Genomic DNA, 18,607 nt, shown 5'->3' with positions numbered 1-18,607 from the left:
GTGTGTGTGTGTGTGTGTCTTTGTCTTTACTTCTACTCTTGTAACCTCATTTCTTGTTTTTTCAGGCTATACGTCAGGTTTATGGTTAAGATTATAGTTACAGTTAATTTAAGATAGGTAATGCTGGCTTATACAGACAAACAAAATCATATGTTGAGTATATATTTCCAAATGATAACAGATCAGAAGATTCTTATTCTGGTTTTGGATCCAGATGAAAAACATTGGGAACTAGAAAGGAACTCAGCGCAAACCTCCGCCAAGGCCATGCCTTTAAAGTTCCCTATATTATGAAACATCACTTTTTTCTGGGATATGGGGTGTTATTTTGTGTCTCTGGTGCTTTCACATGCATACCAGTTCAGAAAAAAAACTATCCATGCTGTTTTGAGTAAGATACGATTTCTGAATGTCCTCCATCTTCAGTCTCCGGGTGAGCTGTTCAAAACCTCTACAGCTTTCTACATAACTAGCCGAGACAAGGTGGCTAACCGTAGCATGCTATCGCTAGCATGCTAGCTCGTTCTCAATGGCAAAAGACTGTTACAACACACACTAGATCATCATAATCTACAAAAGAACTACTTACATATCCCTGTTCTGCAGGTATTCCACAAGTGCACCCTTGTTTAGAAGAAGTCTGTCTGTCTGTCTGTCTGTCTGTCTGTCTGTCTGTCTGTCTGTGTGTGTGTGTGTGTGTTCTAACCCCTTTTTTCATGGACTGGCCACGTCAGCATTCTCTTTTTTGTATAAGTAAAAGTGTCATCCAACCTAAAATATTGTGGGGAGAAACCCTGTGAGAACCATATATATTTTTTAGTTTCAACAGAGCTCATGTCTTCCTTCCTTCCTGCAGTGCCAGTTTAACCCCTGTTTCCCTGGAGTGAAGTGTGTAAACACTGCCCCAGGTTTCCGCTGTGACGCCTGTCCACTGGGCTACACCGGCCTAACAGTGGAGGGTGTGGGCATTTTGTTCGCCCAGACCAACAAACAGGTAAAAGAATGGCTAAAATATGGAGTACATAAAGACAAAATAAGACTATAAAAAAAAAGGGACACATGGAAATTACAGTATAGATCAAATAAGATAAAACTTCATTATAAAAAGGATTTCCCACGTAGTTGTGCTACAAGATAATACAGGGTAACATTTTAGATCACTCAAATCATGGTGTAATAATATAGTACATACTGTATGGGATTGATTTATTTGTAACTGGTCACCTATGCGAAGACAAAAGTATAGTTGTTGCTATAAAATACTTAGTGTATGTAAAATTATAAAAATGCTGAGGACAAGAATTGTAGTTTGGGGATCCATTGTGTTTTCCATCTGATGATCAAAACTGATATCATAAAACAACCTAAAAAAGCTTCTTATGTAAATGTAGTAGCAGATTATACATACTTACAGTATGTGAAGTAAAGAAAAAGTACCTAAAAAATGTACAAAAGAACAATATTTAAAGTGAATGTACTTTCCACTGCTTGTCATTGTGTACTCATACAGTAATAGTTATTGGAACTTTAAAAATCAGAAAACAATGTGATTAAAAAGGTCAGTTGTTGTAAAAACAAAACTTTGGATCACTTCACATCTTCCATTTATCAACACAGGTCTGTGACGACATTGACGAATGCAAAGGACCCAACAATGGAGGCTGCACTGCAAACTCAATATGTCATAACTCTGTGGTAAGACCACTGTAGAATATTATCGGAACACTACACAGATGGCTCATGTAGGACAGGTATTTCATTTGTGTGGCTGTCCAACAAAACCAGATGTCCTTATTCCTGCACAGGGCTCTTTCTACTGCGGAAGCTGTAAGTCAGGTTTCACAGGAGATCCGGTCAAAGGCTGTAAGCCAGAGATCAGCTGCGGCAATAGCCTGACCAACCCCTGCGATATCAACGCCCAGTGTATAGCAGAGAGGGACGGGTCAATCCATTGTCAGGTAGGATTTCAGACACACTGACTCTCACACACACACACACAAACACACACACGCACACGCACACGCACACGCACACGCACACGCACACGCACACGCACACGCACGTATATGCTGTCTGAGTTTCCTTTGCCTTGTCAGTGTGGAATTGGCTGGGCTGGTAACGGATACTTGTGTGGGAAGGATACCGACATTGACGGATACCCAGATGACAAACTCAAATGCAAAGATTCGAGCTGTAAAAAGGTAACTCAAGTGCAAATTAAATTGTCAGCATATGAAACTTTGCTGTGATAGGCGGGCCTTTTTTTAAACTCCTTTACTGTAACATCTCTTCACAGGATAACTGCATCTTCGTTCCTAACTCCGGTCAAGAGGATTCCGACAGGGATGGTCAGGGAGACGCCTGTGATGACGATGCAGACGGTGACGGTATACTAAACGAACAGGTTGGTGGACATGTTTTAGAGCATGCAAGCACACAACGGCAGCAACTGGTGATTTTTCATCATTGATTAATCAGTTTTTCTAGATAGATGTCATTTCTAGATGAATCGATTAACCATTTAGTCTAAAAAAGTAGTATGAAAAACTAGTGAAACATGCACATCACGGCTCCTTAAACCCCAGTTGATGTCTTTAAAATGCTTGTTTTGCCCAACCACCAGTCTAAAAATGAAAATAATATACAACCATTTAAGACAAAAAAGCAGCATATTATTACAATTACGAAGAAACTGGAATCAGAATTGTGGGCAATTTTGCTTGGCTTAAAATAATAGTTCGACATTTTGGGAAATTTGCTTTCTTGCTAGAACTTTTATAATAAGATCGCTACCACTCAAAAAGCTACAGCCAACAGCTGTTAACTTAGCTTAGCATAAAAACTGGAAACAGAAGAAAACAGCTAGTCTGGCTCGGTCCAAAGGTAACAAAATCTGGCTACCAGCACATCTAAAGTTCACTAATTAACACCTTACTGTATATCTTTTAACGCATACATAACAAAATACACACACGCTTGTTCATGGGAAACAAATACACTTGCAGAAACACAGCTGCAGTGAATGAGACCTTTTTGTTCTCTGTCTGTCTCAGGACAACTGCTGGTTGAAGGCCAACGTGGACCAGAGGAACAGTGATAAGGACAGCCACGGTGACGCCTGTGATAACTGTCGCACTGTGGAGAACCCTGACCAGAAGGACACCGACAGCGACGGCAAAGGGGACGCCTGTGATGACGACATGGATGGAGACGGTATGGAGACAAATGTCATCACCAACACTGATGCTCATGCTTATATAACCAGCACTGAAGGCCCTCACAGCTAGGATGTATTACTCTGATCTCTTCTTTCCATTTCCATCCTTCTTTTACATTAAATTACAGACAGATTTCACAGTACACACATCTCTCTAAATCCTGTTATAGAAATATATCACTGTGTAGTAGTATGGATGCTTTCATAAGCAAGCTGAGGCGTAAGAAATAGCACTGCAAAAAAAAAAAGAAATAAGTCAAGGCCAAAAGCAGTCTGACCCCTGAGCGAACACAAGCTTTGATCCTTCACCAGCATGATTACACCTCAAAAAACGCCACAGGAGAGAAAATAGATTTTCCTCTATCGCTTCTGCTTGACCTTTATGCATTTGTGGGGTTGCTGCTGCCTCCTTGCGATGAATAAAAAAATAGCATCTGAACACAAACGAGTGTTCACGGGCATAGGCAATGCAACAGTGCAACCTAGTGGTGGAACAAATAACATGCCAATTGATTATTCAGTTTTCACAAAGTAGAATAGATGTAATGTCTCAATTTTTCTATGCATTCAATAATCAAATGAAAATTCCCTGATTGCCTTCACTCAGTGTAAGAGTGTTTGTCAAGAAAATTACAAAGTATCTTGCTTACTGTAATCCCTTTGATTGAATTTGGAGAGCAAAACTCAATTAAAATACATCAAATCAATAAAGTAAACATCCCATGATTGTATCTGTGTAATCACCACTGCATTTTTGTGACAACAATAGAATAGTGATTTCCCTAGGCATTAACATGGCTTGTTTTGTAATAGGGCAGCAGCTAACAATTATTTTTATTATAAACAATCAGCTGATTATTTTCTCCGTAAATCAACTGGTCGATAAAATAACAAAACATATTGAAAGACTTTCAAGAGCCCAAGGTGACTCTTCAAATAGCTTGTTTTGTCCAAACTTTTGTCCAAAAGCCCAAAGATATTCAATTTACTACCACGTAAGAGAAAGAAATTCAGCAAATCCCCGAAATTAAGAAGATGGAACTAAAGACTTCTTGGGGCATTTTTGGTGGTAAAAGGATTACAATTAATCATCACAATTGTTGCAGGATAATATTGTGTCAATCGACTAATTGTTGCAGCTCTAATTTGAAAGAAGACTTTGTAGTCATAAGAATTTACTTATATCTTTTGTAAGAGCCAAAGACCAAAATAAGTGAATGATGAAAACAGTATTTATTTTACAACAGTAAATATTCTCTAGTTGTACCTGCCACCTCTGAATATATCATCCATGACAATAATCTATATTCACTGCTGAGAAGGAGTCAGACTGACTGCTAAATAACACTAACCGTCTCCTCTTGTTGAATGGTGAGCAGGCCTGAAGAACTTTCTGGACAACTGCCAGCTTGTCCAAAACAGAGACCAGCTGGACCGGGACGGAGACGGAGTGGGAGACGCCTGTGACAGCTGCCCCGACATCCCCAACCCAAACCAGGTCAGTCAGAGCCAGATGGATGGATGGATGGATACCTGTGGTGGAAATTAACTGTGTACATTTACTCCAGTACTGTACAATTTCAGGGTACTTGTACCTTACCATTTTATGCTAACTTATACTTCCAATCCCCTACATTTCAGAGTGAAATGTTGTACTTTTTACTCCACCACATTTATCTGACAGCTACTAAATTACTTTTGAGATTAAGATTTTACATAAAGATAAAAGCTTATAAAATACAACTCATTGTTAAATATTAAACCAGTGGTTAAGTATTAACAATCAAATAATGTCATGTACTTATTTATAAGTCACAGGGGCCATTTTAATGTGGAACAAGATACACACACACACAACACACACACACACAACACACACACACACACACACACACACACACACACACACACACACACAACACACACACACCCACACACACACACACACACACACCACACCACACACACACACACAACACACACACACACACACACACAACACCCACACACACACACACACACCACACAACACACACACACACACACACACACACACACTACTTTAATGCAAGAAAAAGCAGAGACCTTGTACTTGTAATGGAGTATTTGTACATTATTGTATTGGTACTCTAACTAAAGTAAAGGATTTGAGTGCTTCTGTGCTTTTCGTGAACTCTCTGCTCTTGTTTCAGTCTGATATTGACAATGACCTGGTTGGAGACTCCTGTGACACAAATCAAGACAGGTAATAATATCGTCAGTCTCTATGTTGGGTTCTTGCAGATATCGGAATAGGTTTTGTTCTACTGCTGCTAGTATTACAGCTTTTATTCATGTGATTGTGTCACTTCCTCTGCAGTGATGGCGACGGTCACCAGGACACCAAGGATAATTGCCCGTTCGTGATAAATAGCTCCCAGCTGGACACGGACAAAGACGGGCAGGGTGACGAATGTGACGATGACGACGACAACGATGGGATCCCCGACACCATACCACCGGGACCAGACAACTGTCGGCTGGTACCAAACCCTGACCAGATTGACGACAATGGTGAGTGCTAGTCTTAAAAGCATAGCAATAGCAGTTTACAGAAATTGTTCAGATAAAATTGTTGATATATTTGGCTGAAAACCAACCTGGTGATCAGAGATAAAAGTTTATACTGTAATTTTATGTCCACATCCATATTCTCCCTGAACTGGTCCTGACTTACCTTTACGTGCAATTATGGGCCCCAGTTTGCACACCCACGCAGATCAAACAAAAATAAACCTGAGCACATTAAGTGGAAATTGTGTTGGGTAAAAGCCTGCACCCATTTGGGACTTGTGACCACTTGTGTAAAAAAAAAAAGGGCTCTGGAGTCAATGGGAGTGGAGTGTCAATTCAAATCAAGAGGGGCAAAGCAGTTTTTGTTGGCAGTCAGGGAGTTAAGTGATAAAGTGGAGCCAACACATTGGAATAAACCAAAACCCAAAAAGTTCATTCACCTGCTTTGAAGTTTAAACATTACGTAATCAAGATGCGCACGAGACATTCCGGCCTTTGCCAAAATGAGCATCAATAGCACAGAATGAAGCTTTTAGAACCACCAAGTCTGGGACCTTTTTTGATGTTGTAGCTGTAGCACATTCACAGTCTTAATAGTGTATCAAGATTCAGAACCACACACTACTAAGACACAACCGCCACTGACTGTGCTAGAGGAGAGCTTTTCAAAGTGGAAGACGGGCCTCCCCAGGGCGGCTGCAAACTGTTTCAGTGGAGGCTCAGTGAATGAAAGTGAAAAATGATTAGGCCTACATTAGTTATCAAAAGATGATCACATAGAATAGCCTAAATGTGTGTTTTTCCAAGCTTTGTTTAAGGGGTGGCCCACGGTCTCAGACTTTAAGCAACCCTTGTTCTAGAATAACTACACAGCATATCACTTTTAAGCACATAAAATAATAAAACAGCATTACTAATTCTGAAAGCACACTCGCACAGCAGGGTGCAGACTAGGTGAACTTCAACAAATGCAACATACGACCTGATTCTTTTGCTGAAATGTGAATAGACACTTAAATAAAAGGACTTTATTTAAAAACCTTTTTTAAACTAATGAATGTGATGTTTTGTATTGAGGCCTTGCAGCTCTGCAGTCCTTTTTGTTAAAACCATTCTAAAACTCTACTTATTGCGGCAAGGCAGGAAACACAATGGTTTTAAAAGGATTGAAAGGAGCTGATGACGCAACACAATCTTTGCCAGTGTGTGTAATCACAAACTGTTAACAAGTGTCTGCAGCTGTAGCCTATACCTTGATCATGAAACAATCATTTGCTTTCACTCTGAATTTAATCGGCTCTGTTGTCCCTCAGATGATGGAGTTGGAGACTTGTGCGAGTCTGACTTTGACCAGGACAAAGTGATTGACAGGATCGACAACTGTCCTGAGAATGCTGAGGTTACCTTGACTGACTTCAGGGCTTATCAAACGGTGGTGCTGGACCCTGAGGGCGACGCCCAGATTGACCCCAACTGGGTCGTTTTGAACCAGGTGAAATTACGGAGTGCTGAAACTTTCCTCCTCACGTAGACTACAGTGGCTCAAAGTGTATGCAGCCATAATCAATAATTTTATAATAACGGATCAAATGACGACATGTTTGGGGCGTCATATAAATAAATATGCAGTTCCGTGTAGTTTCAGCTTATTGTTCAGCTTTACGGTACTGTTTTGGTCCCCTTCCACCGCTCTCATAGCATTTGTTTTTAGCAAAGAAAGCTCTTAAAAAAAAAAAAAAAACCGAGTGGCGGGCCGTGTTGGGCCTTCAGTAGCCTAGCTACTATCCTACGATAATTAAAACACCTTTAAATAACGGTCAGGGTGGAATAATGTGAGTTAACACAAGGCTCATCACCTAGAGAGTTTCAATAGGCTACATTATAGTAGAGACACGACTAGGCCTCCACGGGGACTGGTACCATCACATTCACGCAGGGCAGAATGCTGCATCACATTGTCAAAATTACTGTTATAACCAAAAACAAGCCCCAACAACCGGTCACATTGACTCACACGACGACCACAAAGCAATCAAAAACACAAATAACACAAATAACACAAATTCCAGCCAAGCTACTGCATGGCCTCAACGAACACGCCACCACGCACACAACAAGGCACAGCGGCCACGCTCACCTTTAACACCTGCAGCAACAAGCTAAAGCAAACAGTAGGCTAATAGCTATTAGCTAGTCAGAAAAATCTGTTAAACTTACCAAAAGTTGCTCATCATTTGAAGAAAAAAGTACATCTTCCTTTCTTTTATTAACTTTACATGTAAAACTCGAAAAGATCTTGAACTAACGTTACTGCTACGGTTAAGTGATGCTAGTTTAGCTTCTCGGCCACCGTATACCAACGGAGGTGGAGGTGGCTGGGCCAGCTGGAAGGCTGTCACTACAAGGCTCTGGTCTGTCAAAGAATACGCCCAACAGGGCAACATGGGGATTTGATTGGCTAAAGAACATGACAATCAACAACATTGTCCCTATTTGCTTGAAGTGCAGAGGGGTTCACTGGATAAAAGCACGGGAAGCAGCACAAACAAAATAGCAATGAAATTACCATCATTACGGTACGCGTGGGAATGGACTTTGTAAAATACATATGAAATTAATATGTAAACAGTATTTTAATATATTTATATATAATCTTCTGATTCTGACAATCTCTTGGCCAGCAGAAGACCTTGCTGGCCGTGATGGCCCACCTCTGCTAAAAACTCACTGGACAATACCTGTTTATCACCAAAAAGCAGACACAGTTTGCAACTATAGCTGGTGAACATATTGGAGCGTTTAGCAGCGAAAGAGACTGATATTTCCCTCAGGACGCCAAAAAAACCCAAGTCTAAAAGAGAGTCCAAATGAATGTTAATGTTGCTCTGTAACTGTTGGATGTGCAAATAAGCAACTGTTTGCAAATCAGTTTAACTATTGTTCAAATCTAAATGTACAGTGAATGCAAAACACATTGCGATAGACCTAAGCATTTAAGTTGCACTTCATCAGCTTATGAGGGCATCAAAGTGCAAGGTTCCTCATGCTCTCTTTCTCGCACAGGGAATGGAAATTGTTCAGACCATGAACAGTGACCCAGGACTGGCTGTTGGTAAGAAATATTTCCACTCAGTTACATATAAGTCACTAAAACTCAATCTGAACCTAAATAATTTATTGATTACACTTTCTGTTGTCAGGTTACACTGCTTTCAGCGGAGTGGACTTTGAGGGCACATTTCACGTGAATACAGTGACTGACGATGACTACGCTGGCTTCATCTTTGGCTACCAGGATTCGTCCTCCTTCTACGTGGTGATGTGGAAGCAGACTGAGCAGACCTACTGGCAGGCAACACCCTTCAGAGCTGTGGCCGAGCCCGGCATCCAGCTTAAGGTGAAAACACAACTCATGTCTCAAATCCCCAGCAGCAGATTCATCTTGTTTTTTTTTTATCCCTGGACATATTTTCCACATTTCTGCCTTCCCCCGTCCTTCACTTTTCTCTGTTACTTGTCACTGTTCATCAGGCTGTGAAGTCTAGATCGGGCCCCGGGGAGCACTTGAGAAACTCACTGTGGCACACGGGAGACACCAACGACCAGGTGCGTCTGCTGTGGAAGGACCCGAGAAATGTAGGCTGGAAGGACAAGGTGTCCTACCGTTGGTACCTGCAGCACCGTCCACAAGTTGGATACATCAGGTACGACGAAATTACTTTTAAAAATTCATCTACGTATTGATTTGATTCTCCATTGTAAAAAGGAATGGTTCAACATTTTGGGAAATACATTTGTTTGTCTTCTTGCTGACAGAGAGATGAGAACATGAATACCACTCTCAAAACTAGGAGTGGTATCAATCTTCTAATCGTACTCTTTGCAAGACAGTGAATAAGCGTACTTCCCAAAGTGTCAAGAGTGGACCAAACAACATTGCTTGTGCTTTGTTTAGGGCGCGGTTTTATGAAGGAACTGAGCTGGTGGCAGACTCTGGTGTAACTATTGACACGACAATGAGGGGAGGACGACTTGGTGTGTTCTGTTTCTCTCAAGAAAATATCATCTGGTCCAATTTGAAATATCGCTGCAATGGTAAGGAAGCAACGCTTAATCAAAACCCCACATTTATTATTATTTTTTTCCATTTTTCATTGCTGTAGTGGCATGCAAGGTAACACTTTTCTTTTTTCATTGTTTGTTTTTATTACATATCTTCTCATAACATGTGTCTGAAAAGTGGGACAGCAATACTACTTAGATTTTATTAGCTATGTATTAGTTTTGGCTCGCTTGGCTTTTAGATTCTGAGCTTGTCTTATGATACCTGACTTCTCACTTCCACAGACACCATCCCAGAGGATTTCCAGGAGTTCAGCACTCAGCATGGTGTTGACTCACTCTAAAGTCAAGACAAAAATATGACACCAGATCTCTAAAGACTGCCTCTGTGTGTGAATGTGTGAGTATGTGTGTGTGTGTGTGTGTGTGTGCGTGTTTATCTGTGTATTGATGTGTACAGTTTCAGTGCATATGTGACCACAATCTCGTACTGTATGTGCATATTATCACGTCCGTTTTCTTTTTCCAATCATGGCTTCTTATTTAATCATCTCTTAAAGACTCCAGCTGAGCTTTTCATGCTGAATATTGTAAGTTACGATGATTTCACTGAACATGATCCAACTTGACATGACACAAGAATAAAGAACCATAGAATAATGGACATTTTCCCATACAGTTCCTATATATATCTTCAAAATAAAGGGCACATCATCATGAAAACTGCATTTTGCCTCCAAACAGAGGATTTTAGCTTATGTGTAGCATTATAAACATATTACAACATGTTACAACAACTACAATAAAAGTTATCGCTCTGGATCAACCTCATACTGACGTTCATTATGATCACAAACCGGTTGTATTTTTTAAACTATCAGCGTGGTATTTTTACTCCTTTTGTGGAGAGGATACCAAGTTTTGTACGACTCACGTACTGTAGAAGATTAACTTAAAGCTCGGTGTAACCATGTTTTCTCTTTCCATCATTTGGTCTTTAAATTCTTGATCATGTAATATCTTTCGAGTCAAGAACCTGGTCAAAATAAAGGGCTTTAAAGTATATTGTTGTTGATGTTTATTGAAAATGTGATAATATCAGGATCCTTTTTTATTTTTCTTCAAAAAAATGTCCATGTTTTGAAGATTAGATTAATATATGACATCATATAACCACACATGCTGGACTACAAGCCACAAATACACCACTCGAACAACCTTTTATAATAATCCCCAACTTCCTCATGAGATTGGAACATTCTCCTCCACCCTCAGAGGTACTCTAGAAACAAAGGCTACTGTTTTGCAGAAGCAGGAAATACTTTCCTAATAGGAACATTCTTATTCCCGATTAGCTGCGGAGATGAATAGAGAGACGCTGGTCTTTACTCCAGACAGGGGGTCCTTTTGGAGAATAGACAAGGATGAGGTTCTTTTGGGCTCTAATATAGACAAGAAGAAGCTATGTAAACTCCTGCAGATTCCTTTATATTTACACAGTGTGTGTGTGTTTGTGTGTGTGTGTGCCTTTGATAACTTAGCTGTTAAATAACAAAGCTGTGATTTGTCTTCAATTCAGAGAGGTAAGAAAAATATCCTTTTTATGTCTTTTATATAAGACGATAAATGACTCACCTGTAAATGAACAGACAGAAATAAAGTGCTATTGTATTAATCAGAAATAATCAAATGTACTTGGCTGGGCATTCCTGGGCTCTGCTCATTATTTATTGGTTAATTGACTGAATATGAAGATTGGCATTTTCTCAGTTTTATCTTATATTGGAGAATCATTTTTGAACACAGAAATGACCTTGTAAAACTTAATTTACATGTAATCAGACTATTAGATAAGGTGCTGCCATCATTCTGTTTATCCAGTCTCGCAGTGCTGTGGAGACCTTCCCCCACAGCACTGTGGAGGAGGTTCTGGCTAGTCCACAAAGAGAAAAACATGCTCTGGTTTACTGGTATTTCTTTAAACCAATCACAATCGCTATGGTGCTGCTGCAAAATAGTCCCCTGGAAGAAAATTTGTTTTGGTGGAACGTGTACACTTAATGGTTGTTTTAGTCGTACAACAGAAAACTCAGATTGGCCAAATGGTCTAGCTAGCTGTCTCGAGACCTGAGGAGCAGTTGCCATAGTCCTCATAAATCAACCAGAGTTTAAAATTCCAACACAAAGAAAGCGGAAGGTAACATCCGGCCAAAAAGAGTGAAATCCGGCGGAATTTCAGTCGGCAACGGAGCAATCCCGGAAGTGGAAGTGGATATACAGTAGACTATGTTTGTCCTATTCAATAAGCAGAGACCTAGAACCTGATATTTAAGAGTTTCTGAGTGTGGGTACATGGTTAGTAAGCCACAGCAGCAATCTACAGTACTGAGGGAGGAAAAGCAATGCTGGAGGGCACTATCAAAAATGCTCAAACAAAGGAACCAACACAAAACCAAACCTAACCCTAATCAAGAAATAAAGATTTGTAAAGCTCTAACAATGTGACAGTATCATGGTCTGAACTACATCAGGACCCATACATGGTTAGATAACAGGTTACTGATTGTTTTATATTTGATCACACATTCAATCACGAAAATTACCGCAGTTCAGTCGCTTTCATATGTGTTGATTTTTAAGAAATGTTGTGGCATAGAAGAAAAGAGGCTTACAAAGTGGAGAGATCAAAAGGTTTACGGCTAACTCGACAACATAAACACACCCAGTCTTTCCTGCAGAGAACTGTGACTGGGGATGTTGATGTAACAGTGGGAAGCTCTTCTGGAAATCTGCTTTGATCACTACAAAAAAATAAAATGATAATAAAAAAATAGAAAACAATGTGGCAAGCCATGTTCACATTTAGTTTGTCTGCAGGGAGGCAACAACTTGTCTGTTTGTGAATAGCAGGGAAGACAATACCTGACAATATAAGGGTCTAAACTTCAGTTTACTCAAGACCTGTTTTGTACAATTTGCTATTTCATATACTGTAGTAAAATGCAGGGATGGAAAAAGAGTATATGTACGGAATATTGACTTAAGTATAGGTAAAATTACTATTAACTAAAAATGAACTTAGATTAATGTAAAAGGTAAAAGCCACAAACAAAAAGCAGAAAGTTTTTGACAACGTTCAATGCATACCATGGACTGTTAATATTAAATATAGTAAATATAGTCTATGGTGCATACTAGTCTAAATCCTAGACGTTCCACTTACGGAATTGTTCTGTTGACATCAAAATATCCGCCAGATTTCAGTCATTTAGACCGGATATCCGTTGCCTTAGGCTTCCTTTGTGTTTGTGCATTTCTCTATCACTCTGAAACTAGTTAGCTAGACTATCAATTCTGAGCTTTCTGTTGCACAACTAAAACAACTTTTAAACGTACAGTACATATGTTCCACCAAAACAAGTTCCTTCCAAGCCTATTTTGCAGCGGTGCAGGAGCTTTTCACCGGTGCTCAGCACCGCCTAAAACGATTGTAATTGGTTTAAAGAATGCCAGTAAACCAGAGCACGTTTTCCTCCCATCAATGAATGCTATGTTGAGTAGCCAGACCCTCCTCCATAATGCGTTGGAGGAGGGTCTGGCAAAGCAAGACTAAGTGTATACATCCACACAACATACATACATACATACATACATACTTACATAGAACACAACGTTGACTTACAAAAATCATAAAGAGCGTGTTGTTGTACTCACCTGTCTAACTGTCACTCTGTGAGTCTTGAGCACCACAAAGTCCTCCGAGATCTGATCCAGGTTCAACTTCTCTGCTTGTTCATTCCTCAGAGAACAATATATCCAGTCCACACGGCCTCTCTGTTCCACTGTGCTCCTCAAAGTTTTAAAACATGGAGCTGAATGAGGCTCTCCAGTCACAATGTGAGGGAGACTATGGTCACAAACAGCGGAAAAGCCTCACACACCTTACTGAAGGTAAACGGTCCTCAGTGAACGCAGAAGGCCGCTGGAGGAGCCACTATGAGCAGCTTAGCATTTAGCATGTTAGCTGAAATACTGTGTGCACCTGTTGGTGAGGTAAAAACATGGGTGTGTTTGATTTGTGTTGCTCAGTGTGCCGGGTGGTGCAATCACGTTAGATCACTGCTTAAGTTAGATGCAAACATTTTTTTCCACCCCTGCTAAAATGACAATTGTGATGAACTCTAATGACAGCAAGTATGGACAACAGCTACCAGCCTTCACATGAAGAAGCTCCAACTCGCTCCTTTCTCTTCAGAGCTGTTGGGCTGTTCACTGGGGACATGCATCTCTGCAGAGAGTGGGTGAAAAGTAGGTGATGAGCTGCCTAATCTTCTAAATCATGTCGGTTAAAGCTACAGTGCGTAGTCTATGTCATCCCCCATGAATTCGAAGCAATTACGACAAAACTGTCATTGCAGCCACATGATACAAGCCTTCCGTGATCACGCACCACCCCCACCCCTCCTGTGCAAAAGTTGCCCGACAACTATATTTTCTCAACATTCCCATACTGAGAATTACAGAGTTGTGTGTAGCTGATGGTCTTAATTAGCTTTGGATCACCTCATTTGGCAATGGCTTGAATGTAACAGACGTTCATTAATATGAAAACGTTACGCACTAAAGCTTTAATCTTGACTTAATAAATGTGAGCAAACGTATTATAGAATTTCATAGGGGTTCAATTTAAGCCTTTTTTGTAATGTAGACAATGACAAAATAAGGTCACTATCCATCAATGACAGAACAGCCTGTGGTAATCCAACTGCTGGACTGGATTCTCCGAGGGGTGGCCCAGGTCATGTTTGTCAACAACCCTGTCAGTGGGCTCCTCATCATGGCCGGCCTCGTCCTGCAGAACCCTTGGCGGGCTCTGAATGGTCTGCTGGGAACCTTTGCCTCCACTGTGTCCGCCATGTTGCTGGGACTAAACAGGTCAGATTGCATCTCCTTATCCTTATTCGACTTCATCTTTGAAAAAAAAACTATTTCCCCCTACCATTTAGCCATTATCGCTGTCTCTTCCACTGCCTGGGGCTACGCTTTATTTGGCTTTAAATAAGAAACACACTGTGAAAACAGCACAGTGTGTTTCTTATTTAAGTGTGTTTTGCGCATCTGTCACATTTTCCGCAGGGAAGCCATATCAGCGGGTTTACATGGCTACAATGGAACCTTGGTCGGCATACTGATGGCTGTTTTCTCTGCCAAGGGAAGCTGGTACTGGTGGCTGTTAATGCCAAATATCTTCATGTCAATGTTGTGGTAAGTTTTCTCTCACTATAAATCTGACTCATTTAATTGGACACATTTTACCACTTAAAATTCTTAGTCATTTTTGAAACAATGGGTACTTCATTTCAGACAGAGATAAACAAAACCAGCCTGTGATTTCTAGCAATTTTTTGCTCCATGAGTTTGTTGTTTGTTTTTGCTACTACTACTACTACTAATAATAATAATAATAATTCTGAAATTCCAGACATTTTTTTGGATAAAAAGACTGTTTTTTCAGTTGAAATGGCCATTCTGAAATTTTATCAGACATAATGTAGCACTACAAGTGATTTCAAATTTAGCTTAAGGTAAACATAAAAAATCAAGGCGGGATCATGAAGTCAGCGTTTTATAGTCTGCCTTTTCCCCCAATCAGTAATTCATTTCCTGCTTCTGTTCACAGCCCGGTGGTCTCCAGTGCTTTGTCCTCAGTTGCCATCAAATGGGACCTCCCGATATTCACCTTGCCCTTTAATATTTTGCTGTGTCTACATGTTGCAGCTACCGGAGCCAATCACCCCTACTTTCCAGAGGTAGAGTTAGGCCCTACTAAACAAAGCATACACAGTGCTTAGGCTCAAATGAAAATGTACTTTTTTTCTGCAATTTCAGGTAGATATCCTGCCAAATGACCATCTGCACCCTACTAATGACTCCAAGGAAAGCCTCAATATCTCTCAGGTAGAACAGGAATGTTACTGGTCCAGTAGCTCTTTTCCACACACTCTGAATCAATACAGTGGCTATATTGCACATCCTTTTTTAATTGTTAAAAATTTAAATAAATGGAGGCTTTCCATTTGCAGATATTCCTGTCCGTGCCAGTTGGTGTTGGCCAGGTGTACGGCTGCGACAATCCTTGGACAGGAGGTCTCATCCTTCTGGCCCTGCTGCTTTCCTCACCAACTATCTGTTTTCATGCCATATGGGGCTCTGCTGCTGGCATGCTGTCTGGTAAAAAAGACTCTGCCATTTGCTTAGAAATATGCATGTCTACAGTGGCTCTCCAAAGGGCACCATTATGGCAAATGAACCATGGCATGTTTTCACAAATAATGCTGTGTGGTCTGTGTCTGAATTTCATGGTGGATTTTAAACTTGTCTCTGATGTGTGGGGCAGGATTTGCTCTTGCAGCTCCTCATAAGGACATTTACTCCGGGCTGTGGGGCTATAACAGCTCTCTATCATGCATTGCCATTGGAGGGGTCTTCTATGTCATAACATGGCAAACCCATCTGCTGGCTGTGATATGTGGTACGATCAACAAATGCGACCACTTTTCTTTTTCAGGTAGAAGCACAGAAAATGATACTCATTAAAATTGTTTCTTTACAGCACTTTTCAGCACATGCATGACTGCAGCCATCTCCAAACTGATGTCTGTGGTACGTAAGAAACGTTCCTGCTGAGTCAAAGTTTATAAACGTTATCTAAACACCCAAATGTCTCTCAAATCAAGTGACATGCTTGTTTCTCCTATTTGACATCTCCTTTCAGCTCGCATTACCAGCCTGCACATGGCCTTTCTGCCTGTCGTCTCTCATCTTCCTCCTCATTTCCTCTGAGATCCCAGCCATCTGCAGACTGCCTCTATCTGTTGTCTCCTACCCCGAGGAAAACCGGCGCTACCAGAGACAATTAAAGGCCTTGGAGATGGTTCAGCACAGTCAGCAGCGGAACAGCCAAGAAGAGGCCATGCTGAAGGAGAATGGACGGCCAAATGTCCAGTTGGCAGTGGATAGGGACGGCAGTGAACCTGTGTGATTAGAGGAGATGCTATTTAGTCCTGACATTAAATTTTCAATCGTGGAATTTGTTGGAATAGTATGTTGATATACAGTCTTGGTACTTTCTCTCTTACATAACAATCTATACATCTTATATAATCATCTGTTATATAAAATGGCTGGCATTGTAGTGAGACATATTTTCTAAATGGCAAACATGTTCTTATGCAGTATAGTTATTCTTCACAGCAGAGGGCAGCACTTCCCAAGGAAAGATTGAACCACTGTTGTAATCTAATAATACTGAGGAAAAATACTGGGCAGATTTAAATGTAGGAATGTGATTATGTGTATTGTCTGCAAAAATGTACATTCTATTAAATGTAGTCTTGTTGTGTTCCTCATTAACAACAGTTGCAAAGCAAAGAATAACGGTAAACAGTCTTTCCTTGAGTCTCAACTGCACCGTTTTAGTGGTCGCTGGGAGTTGATTTAAAATGCAGCAGAGCATTTCATCAGTGCAGACAGTGAGCTGTAGGGGAGATTTCATAAAGTGCTCCCCCAGCAAAAAACAAATTTTTCTCTGCCAACCATAATCCATCACTGCCTTCTATACTCCAATCTGTCCTATTGTTTCTCTTTACATCTCTTTTCGTTCCTTGCTGTGCTTCTCTCTCAGTTTGACATGTTTTTATAAACCTTTTTTGCTTATCTACTTCCCCCTTCCCCTGTCCTCAAATGCTGTCTTATGCCATCATCTGTCTCCTTCTATCTTCATCTCTCTTTTGAGGACAACCTTTCTCTTCAGGCAAAAAGATTCAGATCTCTGTGAAAACAAGCCACCAACATATCATCTGATAAAACGTCTATAGAGCGCTGTCTGGGTCTGTGTCTGCATTTATATTTCTGAGTAAGTCTTTGTGTGTATTTACTGCCGTCTGTGTATCTGGTGCACGAAGCACATGGCATTTGTCTAGCTGGTGCTACACATAAGAGACAGTCACACTTCCAGACATGCGTGGGAGCTGCGGTACATCAAGGGAGAAGGTGCGAGACGAGGGTCGGGGAAGAAGATGAACTTGGCCGGTGTTGAAATAACGACTTGTTGTTTTTTCTTCTTGAATGTCTAATGTGCCTTTTTTTTCTTCCCTGCATTTAAACCCACTCAGATCAAACCATGTTCTCCTTAATATTCTAAAGTCATCACAGAGGAAAACTTTCCTCAGAGCTGCTAGTATATTTTCTCTTATCCACTGCTGCCTGAAGGTAAGACTGACCTAACTCAGTGGATTTTTCTGTGGCCTTTTACACAATGTTGATTCATCCAGCAACCTTAAAATGACAGGATAAGTGTTGGCAGTGGGATGGTGTGAGAGGAGATTGCTGTGCCAGTGCTGTGTGCTCACAGCAATGTGATTCACCTTCCAGAGTCCCCTGCAGGCAGCACCTACTGCTCCCACAGAACACAACAGGGAAGAGAGAAACAAGGCTGAAGCTGTGAAGGATGCAACCTTAACACACAGTCACGTACTCCTGCAAATATGCAGAGAAAATCTGCCTTTCTCACTGTACTGGTTTGTCTACTCTAGTGTCTCAGTTAAGAATAGCAATTATCACAAAACAAAGTCAGCCAACATATTTACAACAGTAGTTTATCAACAGAAATAACATAACGATATTGTAATTTGGCACATTGGGAAGGAGGCCTAGTGTCTATATACTAATAGAATGGGGATGTCCAAAGGATCTATCTATCTATCTATCTATCTA

At 40.6% G+C, this 18,607-nt stretch overlaps 2 protein-coding genes across 3 annotated transcripts in view; both read left to right on the top strand.

Annotated features, from left to right (window-relative positions):
• Nucleotides 1-10,895, top strand: part of thbs4b (thrombospondin 4b) — a 16,144-nt gene extending 5,249 nt beyond the window's left edge. Inside the window, exons 8-22 of the mRNA XM_032540418.1 lie at nucleotides 857-994; nucleotides 1,618-1,695; nucleotides 1,806-1,958; nucleotides 2,097-2,201; nucleotides 2,297-2,404; nucleotides 3,054-3,213; nucleotides 4,597-4,715; nucleotides 5,410-5,462; nucleotides 5,577-5,770; nucleotides 7,084-7,262; nucleotides 8,834-8,882; nucleotides 8,971-9,167; nucleotides 9,302-9,474; nucleotides 9,726-9,865; nucleotides 10,118-10,895. Of these exons, the coding sequence (XP_032396309.1) occupies nucleotides 857-994; nucleotides 1,618-1,695; nucleotides 1,806-1,958; nucleotides 2,097-2,201; nucleotides 2,297-2,404; nucleotides 3,054-3,213; nucleotides 4,597-4,715; nucleotides 5,410-5,462; nucleotides 5,577-5,770; nucleotides 7,084-7,262; nucleotides 8,834-8,882; nucleotides 8,971-9,167; nucleotides 9,302-9,474; nucleotides 9,726-9,865; nucleotides 10,118-10,176 (1,905 nt within the window). The 3' untranslated portion in view covers nucleotides 10,177-10,895. The remainder of the gene's footprint in view (nucleotides 1-856; nucleotides 995-1,617; nucleotides 1,696-1,805; nucleotides 1,959-2,096; nucleotides 2,202-2,296; nucleotides 2,405-3,053; nucleotides 3,214-4,596; nucleotides 4,716-5,409; nucleotides 5,463-5,576; nucleotides 5,771-7,083; nucleotides 7,263-8,833; nucleotides 8,883-8,970; nucleotides 9,168-9,301; nucleotides 9,475-9,725; nucleotides 9,866-10,117) is intronic.
• Nucleotides 10,896-10,973: 78 nt separating this feature from the next.
• Nucleotides 10,974-17,241, top strand: LOC116704796 (urea transporter 1). 2 transcript variants are annotated; one of them, XM_032540429.1, is made up of 11 exons: nucleotides 10,974-11,415; nucleotides 13,637-13,783; nucleotides 14,024-14,140; nucleotides 14,578-14,767; nucleotides 14,969-15,097; nucleotides 15,513-15,642; nucleotides 15,722-15,790; nucleotides 15,916-16,063; nucleotides 16,230-16,364; nucleotides 16,446-16,495; nucleotides 16,608-17,241. In XM_032540429.1, the coding sequence occupies exons 2-11, from the start codon at nucleotides 13,699-13,701 to the stop codon at nucleotides 16,872-16,874; spliced, it is 1,320 nt and encodes a 439-aa protein (XP_032396320.1). In that variant the 5' UTR covers nucleotides 10,974-11,415; nucleotides 13,637-13,698; the 3' UTR covers nucleotides 16,875-17,241. The 2 variants fall into 2 exon arrangements, with proteins under 2 accessions (XP_032396320.1, XP_032396321.1); XM_032540430.1 differs by lacking the exon at nucleotides 13,637-13,783.
• The last annotated feature ends 1,366 nt before the right edge of the window (nucleotides 17,242-18,607 follow it).

Source organism: Etheostoma spectabile, chromosome 16 (assembly GCF_008692095.1).
Source record: "Etheostoma spectabile isolate EspeVRDwgs_2016 chromosome 16, UIUC_Espe_1.0, whole genome shotgun sequence".
NCBI classification, from domain to species: domain Eukaryota; kingdom Metazoa; phylum Chordata; class Actinopteri; order Perciformes; family Percidae; genus Etheostoma; species Etheostoma spectabile.
This window is presented reverse-complemented; position numbering and strand designations above follow the sequence as displayed.